Here is a 21,218-nt window from a genome sequence, read left to right on the forward strand (position 1 = left end):
AAGAACTGCAGTAACTGCCATGAGCAGTAAATGCTAATCTCATTCTTTACATGAAATTTTCCTATTTCCCACTGTATGCATGCAGGGATTCAGATCTGCTATCCTGCATTCAGCAGGAAAGAGTACTTCCGTTTGTAAGACAGAAATTTATGCAAAAGAAAGAAAAATGTTTAATCAGTCCAAGCTAGTCCCTTTCTTAGTCTGATTAAAGCATATATATTTATACCTTCATTTTCTTGGCTCTCAACAAGGATCAGGAGATGGCACCAAAAATAGTACTCATTCTGTGTGTTGTAGCTGTTAAGATGGATTAAAAAGGTTAGACTTTAATGGGACATGAGAAAGGAAGAGATCAGTCTGTTTATTCCACTTTCAAAGGTACATGTTCTTAATTTGAAGGGAAGCTCTTGACATAGTTCTTACATTATTTATTATTATTTGATACCAATGCTTTCTCAGCATATTTATTTTCTTAAGTTACATATCTGAAATTAAATACAGCCTCTTGTTGGCTTTAATGTTCTTCTACCTATCCTTATAATTATTATTGCTAAGAAGTGACTTTCAAGTTAACAGCAGGTGGATTGATAAGGCAGCTATTATTATGCTACATGAGTGCACTTGGGAAAGCTTAGCTCAGGGGTAAATTGTATTTCCTCCTGGCTGTGGGATGCTGAATCCCCAGCCTGCAGGCTGCTGCCAAAGATGCTGTTTGGGGCTGTGGTGTGCCTGGCTAGCATTTGAAAAGCTACCCAAAAACTATACAGTTGTGTATATCTGAAATCAGTAAGCGTGGTGGATTTTGGGAGTACAAAGCGGGGTCCCTCCTGTGTTTATTTTTGAGTTGCTGGAGGGTTTTTGCTCCTTTCGTTTCTGCTCTTCTCTCATGCTCTCTGAGGCTCTTCTCTTCATTCTCAGGTAGTAGATCCGGTTGGCTTCTGGGTAGGTGACTTTGCAGAGGGGGATTTTGTAGATGGCTGGGTTGTCTGAGCTTATCAGCAGAAAGAGGAGTGCAGAGAAGCAAAAAGGCCATGTGCAGAGTGGCAGCCCAACCTGAAGGGAAAGGACAGACATATAGGTGCATTTTGGTACCTCAGTTTTCCTGTTTCCTCTGCTTACTTCCATCTGTTGCTAAATTCTTGCATTTGGAAAGCAGAGAGAACCTGTGCTCTCCCTGGGGACAGTGTGACACAGGACATGTCCTCTTAAACCCTTCCATATAGGATCCTCTGTTTGGATCCAGAGGAGGATGCCCAGGTTGAGTGGCTCCATGGCAGGAGCACATGTGAGCTTCGTTCCTGTGGTCACTGGAGGTCTGGAAAGCTCCTCTGCTACCAAACATCAGTTCAGCTGCTCACCATAGGTATCCAGTTTATCTGAAATGGATGGGACTACATAAAACGTCCCACACTGGAGACCTCAGTCCTTTTGGGGATGCAGCTGTTGGTGCTAAATGGCACTGGGTACCGATATTGAAGCAGCTGAAGCAGGCTTCAGAGATTCGGTGGCTGTAATGAAAGCCAAGACATTCAGCTTACTCATAAACAGCTATGTTCTCTAATAAATGAGCCAAACTCTATCCTCCATTGTCCTGTAAAACATCATGTACTGAGTACCATTCACACATATTCCCCATCACCAATGCCCATGTGTTACTGGCATTGCATCTAACCCTCAGTCCTGTTCTGTGACCCCATCTCTTGACCTGGGTTGGGGTCTGCCAAAAACAAGATCACAAGGAGAAAAAGTAGATGTGCTTTTTAAATGCTGCATCTAAAAAGCAAGTATGCTGAACAAAGCAACCTATCTGCAGGGACCTACATGGTGCTGGGTGTATGCCAGATAAATATATTTAATGTATGAAGCTTCTAGTTCCAACTATTTTTTCCTTTAAGTTACTAGATCAGTTTTATTAAAATGTGGTTTTGCTTTAATTTCTCAGAAGTTAAGAAACAAATCTTGACATATCTGCTTCACCTACTTCTTCATCTATCCAGATCTGCTCAGTTCCCCCCCTCATTTTAGTTCTCATATCCAGATCAAACTTAAACAATATCTGTGGGTAGAATGGGAGAAAGACCTTGGAAGAAGCAAATAAAAATTTAGACCATTGAAATGTGTTCAAAAATACTGCTTGCAGCTAAGTACGGCATCTCAAACCATACACTGTTGCTGGAATTCACATAGACATGCACAACATCACTGTGGTTAATAGGCTCCAAAGGTCTTCAAAACCTTACTAAGAGCTGTAGAATCTGAAATGCACAATTCAACTGACATGGAATTTGGACAAGACCTCACACTGTCTGTAGCATTCTCATGTCAATGCTGTCAAAACTGACATAGAGAATTTTGGGGCATTTCCTTAACATTATATCATAATGAGTCAGAATACAGTTAAAACAAACAAAGAAAAGAGCCCAAAACACCTCCCTCAAACTTACCATAGATAAGGCATTAGCAAGAGCTGCTCCAGAGTAGGCACAAAATAATGCTGAGAAAAGAAACCCAGATGACTCAGGTGAGGAAAATACTGTTCATCTCCCTGAAGTAATGAGAAATAGTAATATTGTACAAATGCACAGCAAAATATCCTCCCAAATACATGATGTGAGAGTTAAAGTCAGAATTCATCAGCTAGTTCAAATGGCTCAGTGCTGCATCTGGCTCTATGGACTACATTTGATCCTACGTGCTCTGTAGATATGGGTGGTGAATGAAGAAGATGGTGTTGTTGAGAGCAGGTAGTGATGGCATTTCTTGTATCTTTAATTTCTTTTTTGCCTTTCACAAACAGTGCTTCCACTCTTTCTAGAATTTCTGTATGTTATGAGGGTCTAAAGGCCCTTCTCTCTGCACTTTTAGCTTGCACACCCAAGGCGATGCCATCACAGAAATAGCTCTTGCATAGTACCTAATTTTGCAACAATGATAGTTGACTTTAAACCTCCATTACTCATAGTCTGTCTGGCTGCATAAATTTATGTCTTCCCTTTATGTACAAATACATACCACAGGCAAGTGACAGCAAATGAGTCTGCCAGGTCAGGGCATAGAACATGCCCCCAATTGCAATGCAGGCGAGTGCACAGTTGTAATTGTGTAAGCCAAGGTAGATGCTGTCAAATGGTGATGCAATGCTCAGAGCTGCAAGACAAAAGGCAAGTCTGTGAGGTCAGTTACGAGAGGTATTTGCAGGAGGACCTGCCACTTGCTGGGAATCTGTCATCTGTTCCCTGTGACATCTAGACAAATATAACTGCTCACACTCTCATATAACATATACATGCAGAAAAAGCATGGAATCAAATGAAGATTACCTGGCATGCTTTAGTGTGAGGTGTCCTTGCTCATGGGAGGGGGGTTGGAACTAGATGATCTTAAGGTCCTTTACAACCCTAACTATTCTATGATTCTATGTTTCTAAGACTTATTTTAAAACTCTGATACTCACAGACTTACATAATCATGGAATGGTTTGGGTTGAAGGGACCTTAAAGCTCATCCACTTCCAGCCCTCTGATATGGGCAGGGACACCTTTCACTAGACCAGGTTGCTTCAAGCCCCATCCAAAATGGCTTTGAGCACTGCCAGGGGTGGGGCAGCCACAGCTTCTTGGGACAACCTGTGCTAGTGCCTCAGCACCATCACAGGGAAGAACTTCTGCCTGAGAACTCCTCTCAATCTCCCCTCTGGCAGGTTAAAGCCATTCCCCTTTTCCTGTCCCTACAGACCCTTGTCCAAATCCCATCTCCAGGTTTCTTGTAGCTGCTTTAGGCACTGGGAGCTGCTCTAAGATCTCCCCTTAAGGAGCCTTCTTTTCCCCCAGCTGAACTAGCCCATCTCTCTCAGCCTGTCTCTAGAGCAGAGGTACTTCAGCTCTCGCAGCACAGTAATATTCCTTGGGTTGGAATTTGGCTGAGTCTCAAAGGTTTCTTTCAGGCAAAACTTTCTGCATATGCACTGAGTGTGTTGTAGTTAGTTCCCCCAGACGGAGAATCCAGCCAGAGTGCAGAAGGACCTTCCCATTTGGCTGTCCTGCTTGCAGAAAGCTGTGCTTTCTGTACTGTTTAAACCTCAGACCTGGCCTTGAATATCAGAGGCAGAGCTGAGTGTTCTTCTTTTGTGGGGATGAGCAGAGTTTTCCATTTCTTCTCAGGTGTCTTTGCTAGATGCAGTGTTGTCATTCCATCAGTGTTGTGGAAATCCTCCACTGGGATGGGAGCTGAGAGCCTGCTCCAAGTCTGACCTCACAGGTACTTCTGCAGGATTTCTCATAGGCTTCAAGAATTGCAGAGAGCACAACATGTAGTGCACATGATACCTTTATGCCACTCTGAAGATTAATACATTTCCTGCTATATTGCTCTCATTTGTCTCCTGTTTCATCACTATGCTTAACCCCAGACACTTTCCCCAACCTTTCTCTTCTAGATTAAATGTCAGACCTTTACAAAACTTGCCAAATGATCTTAACTATACACATTGTGGATAGTTTTGTTTAAAAACACAAACATAAGGCAGCTCCCATTTTGTACAATGTGCTTCAGAGCACAGAGAACTTATTCTTGGATGACTGTGCCTTTTCCAAGGTTGTTGTCTCTGACTACACTTATTCCATCATATTTTTTTATTACAATTAGTCACACAAGTGTCATTAATCTTGCCCAATTTCATCTCTCTTTAGAGTGTTTCCCTGGTTAGTGAAGAGAAAGGACATTTTAAGTGGCATTCATTTAGCTATTTTTACAAACCTGCAGCAGCATAGAATGAACTACATTGTAGAAAAGTGTGGTTTTTTTAACTGACTGATCAGCTCTGAGGCAGACCTCTGCTTTAAAACACTTGTGATGGCAAGAGATCAGTTCTGAAACTACTTCTCTAGGTTTCTTTATCAACATCTCCATGGGATTCACAACATCTGATGTCAGGAGGGTTAAGCAAGGTGGAATTAACCAACCACCTGCCTGAGTTACAAATCTAAAAGCAAATTCAGAGCTTAAAGGAAATCTGTTCTTGCCTTCACCATGTGGTGTGACCTTAGTAAGATCTTCTAAATTTAAAGGCAGTTTCAAAAATGAGACTGTTGTCCAAGTGCATTCAAGCCCATGCAACTGTAAAGTCTGGAAGGAGTCATATAATAACTTGGGTGAAGGTACCTTGGGTACAAATATTACTTTGGTAAATTTTCTTACCTGCAAACATCCCCACTGTTGATCCAATTGCAGCATGTAAACAAATAAGTGGGGAGGAGATGAGTAAAGCAACAAGGAAGATGCCTCCAGTCCAGGGGTTGTCACAGCCATACACTTGACCAATGCCAACTGGGATGGATTGCAAGAGCTGCAGCAGACAGTAGGAAAGGGCATGTTATTGTGTCTCTGTGAAGGAGACAGCAGTTATTTTGTTCAAGCTATTGACTGAAAAAGAAATGAAGGAAAGGAAGAGAAGAGGAGGGGAGGGGATGGGAAGGGAAGGGAAAAGAAGGGGAGGGGATGGGAAGGGAAGGGAAGAGAAGGGGAGGGGATGGGAGGGAAGGGGAAGAGAAAGAAATGAAAAGAAAGGGAAGGGATGGGGAGGGGAGTGAGCTGAGGGGAGGAGGCAGAAGTGAGGGAAGGGAAGGGGAGGGAAGAGGAGGGAAGGGAAGGGAGAGGAAAGGACCCTGTCTCTGAGTTGGACTGCTGAGTGATTGTGGGCACTCATGCCCTTCAAACCAGAGTTAGTTCACTGATCAGTTAAAGATGGACTTCTATTTCCTTTGAGATGGTAACACGGTAGATGTGGTGGTGGTGGGTTTTGGATGACTTTAATGAGGGAGAAAAACAGTAACCTTCCCAGGAAGTAATACTATGGTGGGCCTGGCTGACATGAGTTTATTATACATTATAAGAAGTGTTATCAGTTACCCTTACACTGCTTTGGAAAGGTGATCCTCCAGAACTAGAACTAGACCTGAGGGGATTGGATATAAAAGAGCTCCTGTCCCTTTGGGATCCTGATTTTCTTTCTGTCTATTCATACTGCAACAGACTGCCTTGCTGATATTGTTTTAACCACATCTGGACAATGGGAGTGCATATCCAGGTGTGCTTCCATAATGACAGCACTTGAGGCTTGTGCCAGGACAGTCCAGCTTTAGGTGGAGTGAGAGGCTCAGGATCTCTGCTCCTTGTATTCCAGAATACTTTTTGCTGGATCAGCCAGGACGATCACTGGGGCTTTTATGGCATGGTCTTCTAGGCACTAAACTGGGTAGTGTATTTCTGTGAATTGTTACTGGCTGCACATAGCCATTCTGACCCATGTGAAATTGTTATCCAGAGCCGAAAGCCTTCATGATCACCTTTCTGATGAAATACCATAAACCTTGTTGGAGTGAAGCTTACCAATGGCACATTGATTGCAGACCAAGTGATGTTGGGCACTGATGCTACAGGCTTGATGAGGGTTGTAGGGAAGAAGGGGTTGTAGTGTCCTGTGGCTGCGAAGTACAAAGTCACCGCAATATTGAAGGGCAGAGTGAAAACAGGAAGGTCCCATTTACTGAAGATGGATCCCAAAGCACTGGACAGGATTGGACTGAGAACAGGAGAAGATATACAAGTATAACTTGTTCACAAACATAGTGCTGAAACAGCCTACCTCTTTGGCTATAAGCCCTGCTAAATGTAAGCCAAAGCCATTCCTTTTAGAAACATCGTATTAGTATGCATCAGACAATTAGCTGTAGAATGCTGTTCATCTTTTTGCAACAACTATCACATCTATAGCCTTCCAGTACCTGAAGGGGGCCTACAAGAGTGCTGGTGAGGGACTATTCATTAGGAACTGTAGTGATAGGACAAGGGGTAATGGGTTGAAACTTAAACAGCAGAGGTTTATATTGGATATAAAGAAGAAATTCTTTCCTGTTAGGGTGGTAAGGCACTGGAATGGGTTGGCCAGGGAGGTAGTGAATGCTCCATCCCTGGCAGTGTTCAAGGCCAGGCTGGATGAAGCCTTGGGTGATATGGTTTAGTGTGAGGTGTCCCTGCCCATGACAGGGGGGTTGGAACTAGATGATCTTAAGGTCCTTTCCAACCCTAACTGTTCTATGATTCTATGATACAAACTCTACACTCTCCCCTCAGGACCTGTGGCTAGTGTGCAGCTCAAGATGTCAGTAAAGAAATGCATCCAGTACAGTATTTTGGTAGTTTGGCTTCCTATTCAGTAAAAAAAAAATCTAACAAGAAACAGAAGAGAAAATTTTGGGAATGCCTTGGCTAATGTTCCTGCTTATGTCAATTAGACTGATGTTACTGTGTGCTGCCCAAGCACCACCTAAAATCATAAGGTATTTTCTGAAAAGTGCTTAGTTCTTAAGAAACATAACACAGTATACTCCAGCATGTACAGTGTTTGGGGTCACCCTCAAAACCTTTAGATACTGAGTACTAAAATCATGAAAACTTTGAGGTACCATGACTTTTCCAAGTGTTCTTGGCTGTAGAGCTTGGAATTTCAACTTGACCAGATCTGCATTTCAAGTGGAAATAAGGCATTTCCAAACTGTCTTATTTCCACTTGAAGTACATGTCCTGCATTAATGACTTTGTGGAAGCATATTGGCAAGATAATAACTGTTTTTTAAGGGCTCCGGAAAGCTTGTGAAAGAATGTGAATGGCCAGGTCCTGTCCTTGATGGAAATGGCCTGTGTTCTGCAGTTTCCAGCTAAGATTTTCTGATGCAAATGAGCTGAATAGCTCTTATGGTCAAACTCCAAGTAGCAGCAAACATCCCAAGTAGCAGCAAACATCACCCAGTTTATAAAAATCCAATTTAAAGATTTTAATTATTTAAGATACTGCATTTGAGTCCTAGAAGGACATTCGTGTCCATTAAGCTGGTTCTAATAAAAAAACCCACCCAAACTATTTGGCATTTCAAAAGCAACATTTTGTGTCCTATTGTGTAGATAGTATAAGTGGAAGAAATGCCTTGTTCTTCCTGTATAATCTCAGATGAAACCTATTATTTTGTGACAACTTTGAGCAGTTTACAGATTTCCTTGCTTGTAGATGTAGGAAAAGAAAAAAAAAATTAGTACTTCAGTGAAAAGAGTGCATCCTAATTTTTGTGCTGAAATACAAAGCTTCTGCCAGTTATACATCTTTTCAGAATAAAAAGAAATAATTAATGAATTGCTGATTTGTAAAGCTGAAATCCAAAGCATCTATTGAAAAAAATCACTGAAATGTCTAATTTTGAGTTCTTTCAGCTCGGGTCTTGTGAACTAAAAGAATGAAGGAAAGCTTGAACAAGAAGCCTGAAGGAATTCTGGCAGGCAAGACAAACTAAACATTTTTGCAACACGTCCTGGGTTTTGAGAGTTTGTTATAAAATGACCTTTGCTGGGAGTGACTTACAGACATAAAATATGAACAAAATTTGATCTTAGAAGCAGTGAAATGCAATAATGATTTGCATCTTATTGTTGACAGTGATTAAAATACGTCCCTTGAAATAATCTCAGTTAAGGCTGTCAAATAGATTCTGCAGTGCTGTTAGAAAAATATTTAGAAATGGCAAATTAAATCTTGAAAGGACTTTGTCTGTCATTTGGAGTTACTTGGAGGAATGACTTTTTGCTTATGTCTGATTGCATATCTGAGAGGAGGAATATTGTATTCAGCCTAAGGGAGAGCACTGGATTGGTTCAGCTTCTGGATGAGGAAGAACTGTTCTGATGTTGGACACTATGACATCCACCCTGAATTTGTGATGATCAGGGGTATTTGCAGAGCTGCTTTGTCTGTGTGCTGTAATCAGGGCTGTCTGTGCACTCAACCTCCTGCCAACACAAACAATTTGTATCAGTGAATGCCTCTTTCTAATGCCACCATGATTGGAGATGCTGATGTAGGGAACTTCCAATGTGTTTAAGCTGTATATAGCAACTCTTCATTCTCTGAGAATTGTCTCTAGGAGAAGTGGCACTTACCAGGCCATTGATATAACTGTCACAGGAGGAAGAAGCCACCAGTAGTAATCTCCTTTGTCAGAGAAGACAGCCATGAGCAGTCCCACCAAGATCCCATTGTAGCCGTGCAGTCCAGCTGCAATGGCTGATCTGTGATGAAAGGAAATGTTTGCAAGGTCACAAGCTGTGCAGTCATGGATGGCCCATCACACGGACCTACTGAAATGCAGTTTGTAAGTATCCTGCTCCCAGTGAAAGGACTGTAGGGGAGGGACAAAAAAGCAGTAAGGTTGGCGCCATATTGCAATGACCTGCTGTGTGGATGGGAAAAGCTTAGAGACTGTTCAGTGATGATGGTCTAGGGGGCTCCAGGTGATACATGGTTGTGACACTAGTTATCAGAAAGAGATAACTCTCAAAAAGACAGCCAGTTATGGGGATAGGCCAGCTCTTCCTGCGCCACAGCTCTGTCCTTACATAACAGCTTCTATAAGGAAAGCCAGTCTGCTGTCTCTAGTGTACTCAGACGTGGGGTTATGACCCATCAGGGGGTTCCTGATACCACAATGATCAATTTTTATCAAGTGTCCTTACATGAGGTACCACCTACCTGTCCTGACTGAGGACTAGAGCAGTCAGAGTCGACACAGTCATTCCAGTACAGCCTGTGAGCATCCACCAAGGTCTCTGGATGAAAAGCCCCACTAAAATGATCAGCCCACTGAGAGGGTTGTTGACAAACATCACCTGAGAGGTCCCTCGCAAGATCCAGTCTACCAGCTGAACCATCAGGGGCTTATCTGGAGGAGATCAAATAAAGATATCGGTGACAAGGCATCATTTCACCAAAGCACATCTCTACAGTCACTTTGTGGCCACAGAACAGAGGTGGTGTGCCAACGGGACTGTAAAAATGGTGTCTGATTTATTTCTGTCTGAGCATATTTTGCCTCTGGCACTTGAAAATTTAATAAGGAAAAACTGGGTACTGCTATAAAGTTTATGGAGGATTGATAAAGAGTGGCTTATTTACAGTGGTGAAAGAATAGTCTTACTTGCATGATAGATCCCTAAATATACTGCTATAAATTTAATGAGGAGATAGGCCCTTTTTGGTGTATAATTCAAATGTAGAGAGGGACTTAGGCACAGATTGAGACTAGTTTGTATATAGATAGGGAAATATTGAAAGGAAACAATTTGGTGTTTCAGGGAGAAAGTCAGCAACCCAGAACATGGAGGTATACTGTATATAGGTCAAGCCATCAGAGGTGTCTAAAATGTATTTTGATAACCAAAGAACCTAAATTAAGGAATTAGTTGTTATAGCTTGGACTGTACTCAGAGCAAAGAGATGTTTCCAAATGGGAAAGAACTATTGATCTGTAGAGGATACTGTTGAACATGGACAGAGCAAATGGACACCGAGCTTGGGTACCTCATGTGAGTGCAGGGAGAGGCAGGATATGTATGGGCTGAGGGCAGCCTGTCTGGGGGTGTTTATGTACAGTGTTCCTAATGATCTTTGTGGGCAGAAGACAGTTTTGTAGTACTTGAATAACTTTTGCTGCTGGCTTTTCTACTGCAAATTCACTTGAGGTCTTTTTCTGGCCTGCTCCTGGGAAAGGTGTAACCATTTCTGTGCTGCTTTGCATTATAAAGAATGCACAAGAAAGAGGAGCTGCTTGCATGTACAAAATGCTCATGCAATGTGTATGTGTGCAGCTTTCATCTTAAATATTTTAAATTCATTCTAGTAATTTAGATTAATTAGACACAGCATAAAGTGCCAGACTATTTTCTGAATCTGGGTGATGATTATTCCTAAAGCCTTCCCCTTCCCCTCTTCTTTCTATTCTATTTCCTTGTCTTGTATTTACAATCAAGGCATAATGTCATGGTTTAAACTCAGCTATGGCAGCTCTTTCACTCACCCCCCCACCTTCCTCCCTCAACTCCTGGAGAGATGGGGAGGAGAATCAAAAGAATGCCACTCCCATGGGTTGAGATAAGAACAGTCCAGTAACTAATGTATAACACAAATCATTACTGCTACCATCAGTAATAATAATGATAAAGGAAATAACAAGGGAAGAGTATACAACACCTCACCACCTGCTGACCGATAACTCGCCTCACCCCGGCTGACCGAGCTTTGACCAATACATAGTCCAACCCCACAATGAACTAGCCCTTCCGAGTAACTCTCAGTTACATCCTGGGCATGACGTGCTGTGTTATGGAATGCCTCTTTGGCTAGTTTGAGTCAGGTGTGTTGTCTCTGCTTCCTCCAGGCTTCTCCTCCTCCCTGTCAGAGCATGAGGCTCACAAAGTCCTTGGTCAGTCTAAACATTAGAGCAGTAACTAAAAACATTGGTGTTACCAGCTCTGTTCCCAGGCTGAAAGTCAAAAACACAGAGCTACACCAGCTACTAAGAAGGAGAAAAATTGACTCCTACTGCTGAAACTAGAACACTTAAGTTTTGCTTTATGATTAGGGTAGCTTAAATTGAGGATCTCTGAAGGGCAGGGCATCATTCAGCATCTCTTCAGCATCCCTGGAAGAGCCTTCCCAAGAGGCTGGAGAGCAAGTTGAGGGACAGCTTCACAGGCATCCCTCAGGCTGTGTGTTGTTGGAGAGCCAAAGAGTTACAACTGGGGAGGAGTGAGTTCCTAATATAAAAATGACCAGGACTGTGTAAGATAATTTTCACTAATATTTTTTTAGCTATGACATATATCAGCAATGTGGTTGATTTTAGACACAAGTATTAATTGTAAGCATTCAAACAGGACCAGAAGCCAGCGTCTAGAGTTTTTCAGGTCACTGAGTAGGAAAAACTTTTCTACAAAGCATGGACCACTGGAGAAAAGAGAAAGCCGTTGGAGATGTTTCCCTGTGGCTGGGCTGTTCCCAGGCAGAAAGACAAAATACAGCACTGCACCAGGTACTAAGAAGGAGAAAAAAATGACTGCTACTGCTAAACCCAGGACACACTGCCAGCCTGATGAGCTCCAAAAAAAGGGTCTTGAGACATCTCAGCCCACCTCCTTCAGCAACGACAGCCACTGCACAGCTTGACTGTATGTGTCTGTCTCTTATTTCTCTCCCATTGCTGGAGCTCTACCGCTAACAAATCCAGCCTTGACAGAGGACCCACAGGCTTACATAGCCTCTCAAAGCCCAGCATTCCTAATAATCCTGGGTAACGCAGACCATCTGCTCATGTGTTGTTCCTGTCTGGCCAGTAAACCTTTGGGATCAGTACTTGCTTTGTATTTTAATAGCATTGTAACACCCACAGTGCTTATTGCTCCCCCAAGGCTGATAATACAAGAGCCTTTGCCCACACAACCCAGAGACACATCCTCATCTTCACCCCACACTTGGACGAGGACAGAGCTGCTAATCCAAAGCACTTACAAACAAGACTAAATCCCCAGCCCTGATGTGTGATTCCAGGCACTGCTATAAGGAACACAATACTAATGACATGGAACTGATTAAGTGTAAAAGACATCTTTTGCCTGTGCTGAATTATGCATTCAGACATGGTAATGGCTTAGAGGATACAGTGAGATACTCTTCCCATGAAATGATCTGGGTTAAAAGGCCAGAAGTTTGCAGTGAGCCCAGACCATGCTGGCTCTGCTTTGCCTCAGGGGGGTGTAGTGGCCCCTCATCTGGTGCTCCAGCAACTTGATGTTACCAGCTAGATCCTCCTAGCCAGAGAGCCCCAACCACATCCCTGTACTTACTTTTCATCCACTCTCCACATTCCTTCATTTCTCCTGTGAGATACCCGAAAACTTGGCAGAGCCAATTTCTGCATCTCCCCAGTAGGTCTGTGGTGTTTGACTTCTGCTCCGTATACAATTGTTTCGCACTGGGATGTTCTGCCACAACAATCTCACCAAGCTCCATCTCTGTAGGGTGGTGTTAAGAGGTAACTGTAAATCACAAAGCCCATGTGTTAGAAAAACCTTTTGGCAACTCTCTGCTGTACTTTAGAGCCCACAGTGATACAGTTTTCGAAGTTATTTAAAAGGTTTTTCATGAAGAAGGGACCTGCCTGAACTGCTGCTGAGGGTGGTGTGTGCTGCTGCCCAGGGCAGTGGTATGTCTTCTTGAAGATGAGGACCAAGCAATAACCCATTGCTGCTATGGAGCTGTGGTTAAGAAGGATGTAGCATAGGTACCCTGCAGCCCCCATCCTCACTCCAGCTCCTGATGCAGGCTGTGACAAGCTGCTGATTGGACGGGAGATATAACATTTGCCAAGTAACTGAGTGATACCTACATACTGACCCATGCTTCTTGGCCAAGGATAACTGGTGTTGGCAGTTACTGAGGGGAGATCCTGCTGATGTTTGACTAGCAGAGAGCTGGAGGGAAGCAGTGCAGATTGCCAGTACAGTAGCAGACAGCAGGAGACAAGAAAATACTAGAGGAGAGGCTGAAGCTGTATCCCTTTGATGTTTTGAGCTAGGGCCTTCATATAGCACAGTAAATCTTTGGCTTTTCCATGCTCATCATTCCACATCTGCTTTTCATAGACAGTCTTATAGCAATCTCCTCACATAGGATCAGCATTCACACGTGACTTTAGACAAAGATAAGCACCTTGGCTTAGAGCTGTGTGTTCTTTAGTTAGTAGGTGAATATCCAGCAGAAGTACGGGTTTATTAACCTTCCAATTACAATTGCAGGACTCTGTTCACTATAAAATGTCCATTAAGATATAAACCCTTAAGAGAAAACACACCACACTGCAGGCTGGTGAGCTACACTGTGGGTACATCTGCAATAATGCCACCCTGCTCTCTGAGGGAGTCTGGCATCAGCAGCTCTGTGGCTTTGCTCCAAGGATTTTGAGGAAGTGTGACTCCATTTCTGGGTGTTGCCCAAAAGCAGTGTTGTGAAGGGCTTGTCCTGTGTTTTGTGGAATATGGGCACCACCTTATGGTGGAATATGGTGGGAGCTTGCTTTTTGGTAGCTCAAAAAGGCTGGTTCTCAGTCTTAGAGCTTGTAACAGCAGCAGGACAGGGTAGGAAGGAATGTCTGGCTGGTGGGAAGGCTGTTTTGCAGAAAGGAACACTGACAGGCGGGTGGTAAAAATACGTGTGGCCGTAAAAGCCCTAATAACCAGGTCGTTGAGCAGCAAAGGATGTTTTCCTATCACCCCAGGCAGCACAATTTTGAGTGCAGCCCTGCAAATACATTGCACAGCGCTTGCCTAGTGCTTGGGCTCTCTCTGCCGGCAGCTTGTCCCTACCGCAGCAAGTCTTTGAGATGACCTTGGCGTAGCAACATCAGCCTGCGGCTCGATGCGCTGGAGAGTGATGTTGTTAAGTAGAACTGTAAAAGCTAAGCCCAAGTTTGCTCAATCCTAAGGGGGAGGAGGAACATAGAAGTTATTGTATGGTCTAAAGGAGCCGGTGTGATTGTGCAAGGAGTAGGCACCCCCAAAACCTTGCTCATGAATGTGTCATGGGGCTTAGCAAGGAGGTTCCTAGGTTGCTGCACTCAGTGCAGGAACAAGCAAGGAACAAAAAAAAGAAGGGTGTGTGTGTGTGTTGTGCCTCTTCTTTTGCTACCTGTATTCTGTTTCTGGCTAGAAGCTGAGTCCAAACCCTGGTTTCAGCTCAAGGCAGCCTTAGCGACTGTCATTTTTGGCTAGTTCCTTATGGCTGGTGTAAGTACACTGAACAGAAGTCCCTTTTTTCCTCTCATGTGTCCTCTAGGATGGGGAAATTCTCAGTGGTCAGGTAGTAGGAATTTTCTCTGAAGTAAGAAGAGGCCAGATTCTGCTAGAAAATCAGGTATTTGTGTATGGATCTACCCCATAAATGGTGAGCTGTGTAAGACGTATTGTTGTTCTAGGCTTCCTGGAAATCAATGTAGCTCTTGGCACCTTCAGATGGAAGTCTTAGCTCAGAATTGCCCTCTGAAAGTTCCTCATCTTCCTGTTGACAGCTCAATGTGGTACTCCAAAAATCCAGTATTTTCTAGGAGGGCCACATCAACAGCACAAGCAAAGAGGAGACTCCAGAGCATGCTAGCCTAACACCTGGCTGACATAGAGGTTGCTTTGCCTCCGAAGCTTATTTAGTGAGGGTGGCTGGTATAGATGCTTAATGTTGCACATTTTGTTTGTCTGTTCTTGTCCCTTCCAGAAGACTTCTCCGAAGAGTTTCAAGGGACTGTAGTGATAGGAAAACAGGTGATGGGCTCAAACTGAAACAGGGGAAGTTCAGGTTATATATAAGGAAGAAGTTCTTCCCTGTGAGGATGGTGAGGCGCTGGCACAGGTTGCTCAGAGAAACTGTGGCTGCCCCTTCCCTGGCAGTGCTCAAGACCAGATTGGACAGAGACTTGGATGATCTTGTGTGAGGTGTCCCTGCCCATGGCAGGGGGGTTGGAACTGGATGATCTTAAGGTCCTTTCTATCTGTAACTATTCTACGGCTCTATGAGGAGGGCTCAGATAGCTGTGCTGAATCTGCATGAAAGAGACAGGATCCTCACATCCCAGGGACACATCAGTAAAGAAAAGTTAGTGGCCCCTTTGCCGTGCACAGTGGCTACCACCAGAGTGCAGCTGCTACCAGCAGGGAGAACAAATACAGAGTGGCTATTTTTATGTCTTCACAGTGCTTGAAAAGATCACGCTCATTTCAAGCCTCACCACAAGAAATTACTGTTGGCTTTTACAAAGGAGAAACATCACTGCAGAGCTTCTAAAGCCTGTTTTTAAAAGGCTGCACTGCTCAATTCCTTCTGAAATAGAAATGTGGGACCTGTATATCTGTAAAATTCTTGTCCTTGCTCACAGAATTTAACCCTTAGGGTTTAAGTGCAAAGTAGTCATGTTAGAACACTTTGCACTCAGTACAGAGAGAGGCTAGTATGATCAGTGAATGATTCATGTCACTTTTCGTACATATCAACCTGAAATGTGAAATAAAGGATGTTTCTCTCATTCCACAGGCTGCAAAGAGAGCCTTGTGCAGAGCAATTTTCAAGCAAAAGAAATTCCAGCCTAAGAGATTCTGCCAATTTTAACCTGAAGTTTATGGGAGCGGGATCTGGAGTCCCAGGCTGGTGCTTTTAAATCACTGAGCCATCTGCAACAGGCCTGTAACCTACGTCAAGAAGGGCATCAAAGCTCTGAGGCTAAGAAAAATATTACATTCTCTTCTTATGATTTCTGTTTGCTTTCTCCCTATGGATTGAAGGAGAACTATATCTTTGCTTGAAGGGAGTGCACTCATCCTCCTCAGAAGGGAAAGCAACATGGGACATGACTGGAGAATGGCTGAAGAATTACCAATTTTTTTTGGGAAATAACTAGTGCAAAAAAGAGATATGAGTATGCTGAAATCAGCTGCACTGCCACACTGGTGAATCTTGGGGCTTTACAGAAGAGAGGCCTGAGGGCCTCCAACAGCTAAAGGAGATCCTGATGAGCACAGTGATCACTGCAGGGGCATTACCCTGAAAAACCACCATTTCTTTGCAGAGAGTATCTATCAGTTGACAGGCTTGTGCTCAGTGGTACAGGCTCCATGAATAATAAAGAAATCATTTGAACAGTTATCTAATTAGGGCTAATGAGAGCCTGAATCATTTACAGCACACCTAGGGCTGATGGGGAATTCCTTGAGAAAAGGGTCTTTTGTCAGCAAACACTGATTCATCAGTGCACTAATGAGCTGTCCTGCTCATTAAGAACATTTATCAGTCTGCATGTTAATGCCTGGTGGTTAGGGCTCATCTCTAGACCTACCTGTGCCTGCTCACTCCCAAGTAGACAGCTGTTATTGCATGTTTTTGAGGTACTGGATACTGATAGAACAAAGCTGTGTATTTTTAAGCCCCCCAGAGTAAGCACTGGGTTTCTCTTTGGCTTGTGCTGCTAGAAAAAATGTTCACAGCTTAGCACCCCATGCAGCCTGCAGGGATCTGGTGGCCTCGTGAAAAAGAATAACCCACAAGTGGGATGTGAACAGTAGGATGATGCATGGGCAGGGTGATGGGAGATGCATAATATGCGAGCCAGCTCTTCTACAGGGCTGTTGTTTGTATCTATCCCAGCCAGGCCTGGGCAGTTATTCCCTCCTGTATGAAAGCATAGAAGTGACTGGAAAAGGGTTGCCTTCTAGGAACGTGGCCTCACAAGGACCTTGAGAATAAACAGTTTGTAAAAGCACATTGTTCTCATAAGAATCCATGAAGAAATAGAAAAGAAATACAGTGTACAGCTAGAGGGCAAAACTCTGGGATGGTGACAGAATGCTTGGCTGAGTCGTAATGACTTCACCAAGCAAAGCTCTACCAGGAATCAACCTGTGACACTGAAACCAAGTAAAGAAAGCAGGGCATTTCAGAGCAGTCACTGAGGTCAAATGCAGCACAATTGCAGAAAATATGTATGAAACCCTTAGATACAGACCTTAAAAGTAAATTAAAAAAAATTTATCCACTTAAAAGGAAAGAAATGCTCAAGTAAACTTGTTTCCTATCACAGGCATTAAGTGAAGCCACATTCCAGAGCAGCTCTGTCGTATCTATACAAGCACAACCAAAACACCAACAGTTAGTAATCAGGACAGTTTAACTTATGGGGCTAAATATGACTCTTGCATCCTTATTTAAATAGTTGGCTTTTACATGTGGTCTTGGAGTGTATCTGTGTCTTCCTTTCCCAGTCTGTGTAGTACGTAACGCAATACTTTGTTTTGCTCTAAGGCAACATTTTTTTACTGCTTCTTTTCTCTCTGTTACAGCAGTTCTCCCAGTCCACTAAATGGATACACGTAGTTTATTTAATGGATTGTCCTGGTGTCTTGGGTAGAAGTTGTGCTGATACCACTTGTATGCAGACTGTACATAGATATATACACCATGTGCACATAACTGTGAAGAAGGAGGGTTTGACTTCCTTATCATGGATCTCCTGAATGATGCTTGTAGAAAGGGATTGATCTTGACTCCTTGTAGCCATTAAAAGGTTTATAGTTTTGGCATGTTCTATGATCAACATAGATCATATGTATGATCTCTGGGCAGTTGAACCTGGAATGTCAGACATCGACCTCAGGATGGGATGGATTTCTTCCAGAGGGATGTCTCATCCATTTAGTGGTACAGATAGGCTAAGATGGGGCTTATGAGGTTAAACATGTGTATCTCCATTGTGAGTGTCTGTATCTGAGCAGCTTGCCTTGACTTCCAGTGAAAAGCTGGTCAATATATGGATCTAGAACATGATTCATCCCTTCCCATCCTACACAGATGAATCATGTCCTAAATTCTGTTGCGTTTGCTGTCTATAATGGGAAAGACAGACAGCTCTGATGCACACAGCTGTGCCGCATACATAGAAGGAGAGTTGTGATAAATCACAGCTAAGTGACTATCCCAAGGTCATCTGGGAAAGCTGTATCTGACTGGGGTATCAAACAAGGACAAGTTAATATTTGAACCAAGTGCCTAATACATGAAGAATTTTCAAAATGCTGTTTTTTTAATAATAAAAGTAGTCACACCAGGTAGATATTTTAAGACACAAAAATCCTGTTTTCCTGCATATGGTTTCAGTTATAAAACCAGAGGGGAAAACAAATAGAGAAAATATGAAATATAAAAACTGTTGCTTCTAAACAGAATGTTTTTCAAAGGTTTCCATGAGGTGCTGGCTGCTCAGCAAAGCAGACTATAAAAGAACTTTACAAGCCACATTTATTCTAAGAGCTCCACTTATTGAAGTACAATTCAAACTCTTGTTCTGCCAGCCAAGTTCCATAAATTAAACACTTGTCCAATAACACATACCTCTCAGCTTGGATTCTCTGTTTCTTTTTGGCTTTGTGTGTCTGTGTCTCTCTCACTCTCTTTTTAAAAAATCCATTGCAAATGGAAACAAAAAAAGGTTTGCTTGTTTTAGGAGTGAGTTCAAGAAATAAACTTGTAAAAGCAAAAATAAGAAAAGAAAAAGAAAATAAGTCAACATTTTAGTCCAGCTGACTAAAATGCGACTTCTGTTTCATTGTTTTACAGCTTGGTGACACTGATTTAATATAAGGCTAAATCCACATTGTGAAGCTGCATTATGTCAGACATCTAGCTGAAGTAGTGCCCCATTCCCATTACAGTACACTGGGCATTGGATGTTCAAAGGAACCAACAAGGTGACCTGGGAACAGAGAAGGTGGGTTGGGCCTGTGACCTGCCTTCAGAAGGAACCCAGTTTCTCTCCCTGCTCCAGAGTGTTGTGGCCTTAGAGATGTCACCATCAGCAGGACCAGCATTTTCTTACAAGAGAAAGGATGGCAGGATGTGAGATATTTTCAGATGGCCATCCTGTCTGACCTGGAACTGGATGGGTATGTGAGCATGCCAAGGAACATCCTTGCCAGTAGTATTCCTGGGTGCACTTTCCCTTTCCCACCTTCTTTCTTGTTTCTCTCTGGTATCACCCCTGCCCACCTGCAGTTATCACTGCTCTTTCAGTTCAGTCTAGAGCCTCATATCTGGTCTGTGTCTAAGTCTTGCAAGTTCTTTCTGTATGATGCCTTCTGAAAACTGATTTTTTTATTTATCCATCTGACCTAAGCTCTTGTCATGTCACTTCTGCTTTAGCCCAGCATCTGTCTTTCTGGTCTTGACAGTCATTCCTTTCCTCTAATATCACCATCTTCCTGACTTTCACTTTGACATGACCTTCTGTCTTTCTCCTTCACATTGATGGTGAGCTGCATGCCTTCACTTTCAGAACCAGTCATTGCATTGTCTCATCAGAAGGGAAAAATTAATTCCTACATTCCCCTGACCCATAATGCTGCCTTTGTTTGTCAGAAATATTTCTAAATATCTTCTCCTGTGGTACAAAGCTTAGATGTCCTAAAATGGACTTGATGATCATAAAGGTCTTTACCAGCCCAGTTGATTCTATAATTCTGTGAGCTCCAGTGAAACTAAAGCCTTCTTTAATATACAGAATAAAGAAATGGGAATAATACTGGATAATATCCTTACTTTCTTGTTAATTCACAGTGGAAAGTGGGGGATTTCAGCTACCAAATGTCTCATCAATTCAGAGGTGACCTCTTAAATGAGAATAATCCTTTTTATTCACTATAGTGATTCAGGGACTTACTCTTACAAGGCTTGAGTGTGACAGACATGGGAGTGTGACAGACATGGGAAGTCAAATGTGAATCTGGCTGGAGCAGCTAGAGAAATTACTGTTCTTTGTTGGAAGCTACCTTCTGCCTGGCTGAGATACCGTAACTGATGAGTGTGAAAGAGAGGACAGCCAAGGAAACGTGCCTTAGGACATTTTAGTGAGGAAGAAGCCAGATTTAATTTAGCTTCTGCTAAAGGTGCTTTTAGGCAGCCTATTCATGGCACACTAAGATTGGAGCAGCTCCTGTGGTTAATCTCAAAGGCTGAAGATTGACCAAAAGATAGTAGGGATATCAACTCCCTCTAAAAGATTGTGATTGAAGGTGACGATTACTTCTTAAACTGCCCACCTGATCTACAAGAGGTCAAAGAGGGCTTTGACCCTCTTTTTTGCAGTTTTGTAGCTTTTCTGTGTGGCTGCTTAGGTGATGACATGTGGTGTTCTTGCCCTCTTGGGAACCAAGGGGTTAGATAGGGTTGGAACATCCATGGCTCCACCACTGATCTGTAGGGCCAAAGTGATCTGTGGTCTACAATACTTGCATACACACAATTGAGTTGAAAGGCAAAAAACCTAATGTAGACATAAACTGAGAAACCTTGTCTATACTATGCAGAGCTATTAGGTTGCTCAGCCTCTAAACTCTTCTAGGATTGGATGCCCTGCACAAGCCATGGGGTGGGGGTGGCGTGGTGGCAAATCCCCTTCATTTTGGTGTGAAATACACTGCTGGTTTTGCTAGCTTAGCTTAACAGAGCTTTGCCTGTAAATGTTTTAACTGCAGTAACAGTCACATGGTGTCTGCTATTCCTGCGCTGACCCTGCTGAATACTGGACTGCTTTTAACAGTGCATGGTAAACTACAGACTGTAAAGTGGTAGGTGCTGTTCACAATGAATAAAAATGTCAGAGCTGGGCCAGTATTCAGTTAAATCTTGAAACAAAACATACAGCGTTTTAATAGGGTAACAGTAAAGGCATTTCTCCAATATAGTTCACATCACTTGCTCTTTAATATAAAGTTAATGGGGATTTTCTTTTTTAGATAACAACAATTTATCA

At 42.9% G+C, this 21,218-nt stretch overlaps 1 protein-coding gene across 1 annotated transcript; it reads right to left on the minus strand.

The window, feature by feature from the left end:
• Positions 1–783: 783 nt before the first annotated feature.
• On the minus strand, positions 784–12,889 carry LOC101872364 (urea transporter 2-like). Its single transcript, XM_005151823.2, has 8 exons — positions 12,724–12,889; positions 9,575–9,764; positions 8,986–9,114; positions 6,388–6,580; positions 5,197–5,344; positions 3,013–3,147; positions 2,445–2,494; positions 784–1,053 (listed from the first exon to the last, which is right to left on the minus strand). The coding sequence occupies exons 1-8, from the start codon at positions 12,887–12,889 to the stop codon at positions 784–786; spliced, it is 1,281 nt and encodes a 426-aa protein (XP_005151880.2).
• Between the last annotated feature and the right edge of the window lie 8,329 nt (positions 12,890–21,218).

Source organism: Melopsittacus undulatus, chromosome Z, assembly GCF_012275295.1.
Source record: "Melopsittacus undulatus isolate bMelUnd1 chromosome Z, bMelUnd1.mat.Z, whole genome shotgun sequence".
NCBI lineage: Eukaryota > Metazoa > Chordata > Aves > Psittaciformes > Psittaculidae > Melopsittacus > Melopsittacus undulatus.

What these genes read in the sequence shown, in the direction of transcription:
- LOC101872364 (XM_005151823.2), bottom strand. Translation starts at nt 12,889, where the DNA reads ATGGAGCTTGGTGAGATTGTTGTGGCAGAACATCCCAGTGCGAAACAA. An exon ending in CTGCAATCAATGTGCCATTG is followed by an intron (nt 5,345 to 6,387) that starts GTAAGCTTCACT and finishes TGTCTGCTGCAG; the next exon opens with CTCTTGCAATCCATCCCAGT. An exon ending in AACAGTGGGGATGTTTGCAG is followed by an intron (nt 3,148 to 5,196) that starts GTAAGAAAATTT and finishes TTTGTCTTGCAG; the next exon opens with CTCTGAGCATTGCATCACCA.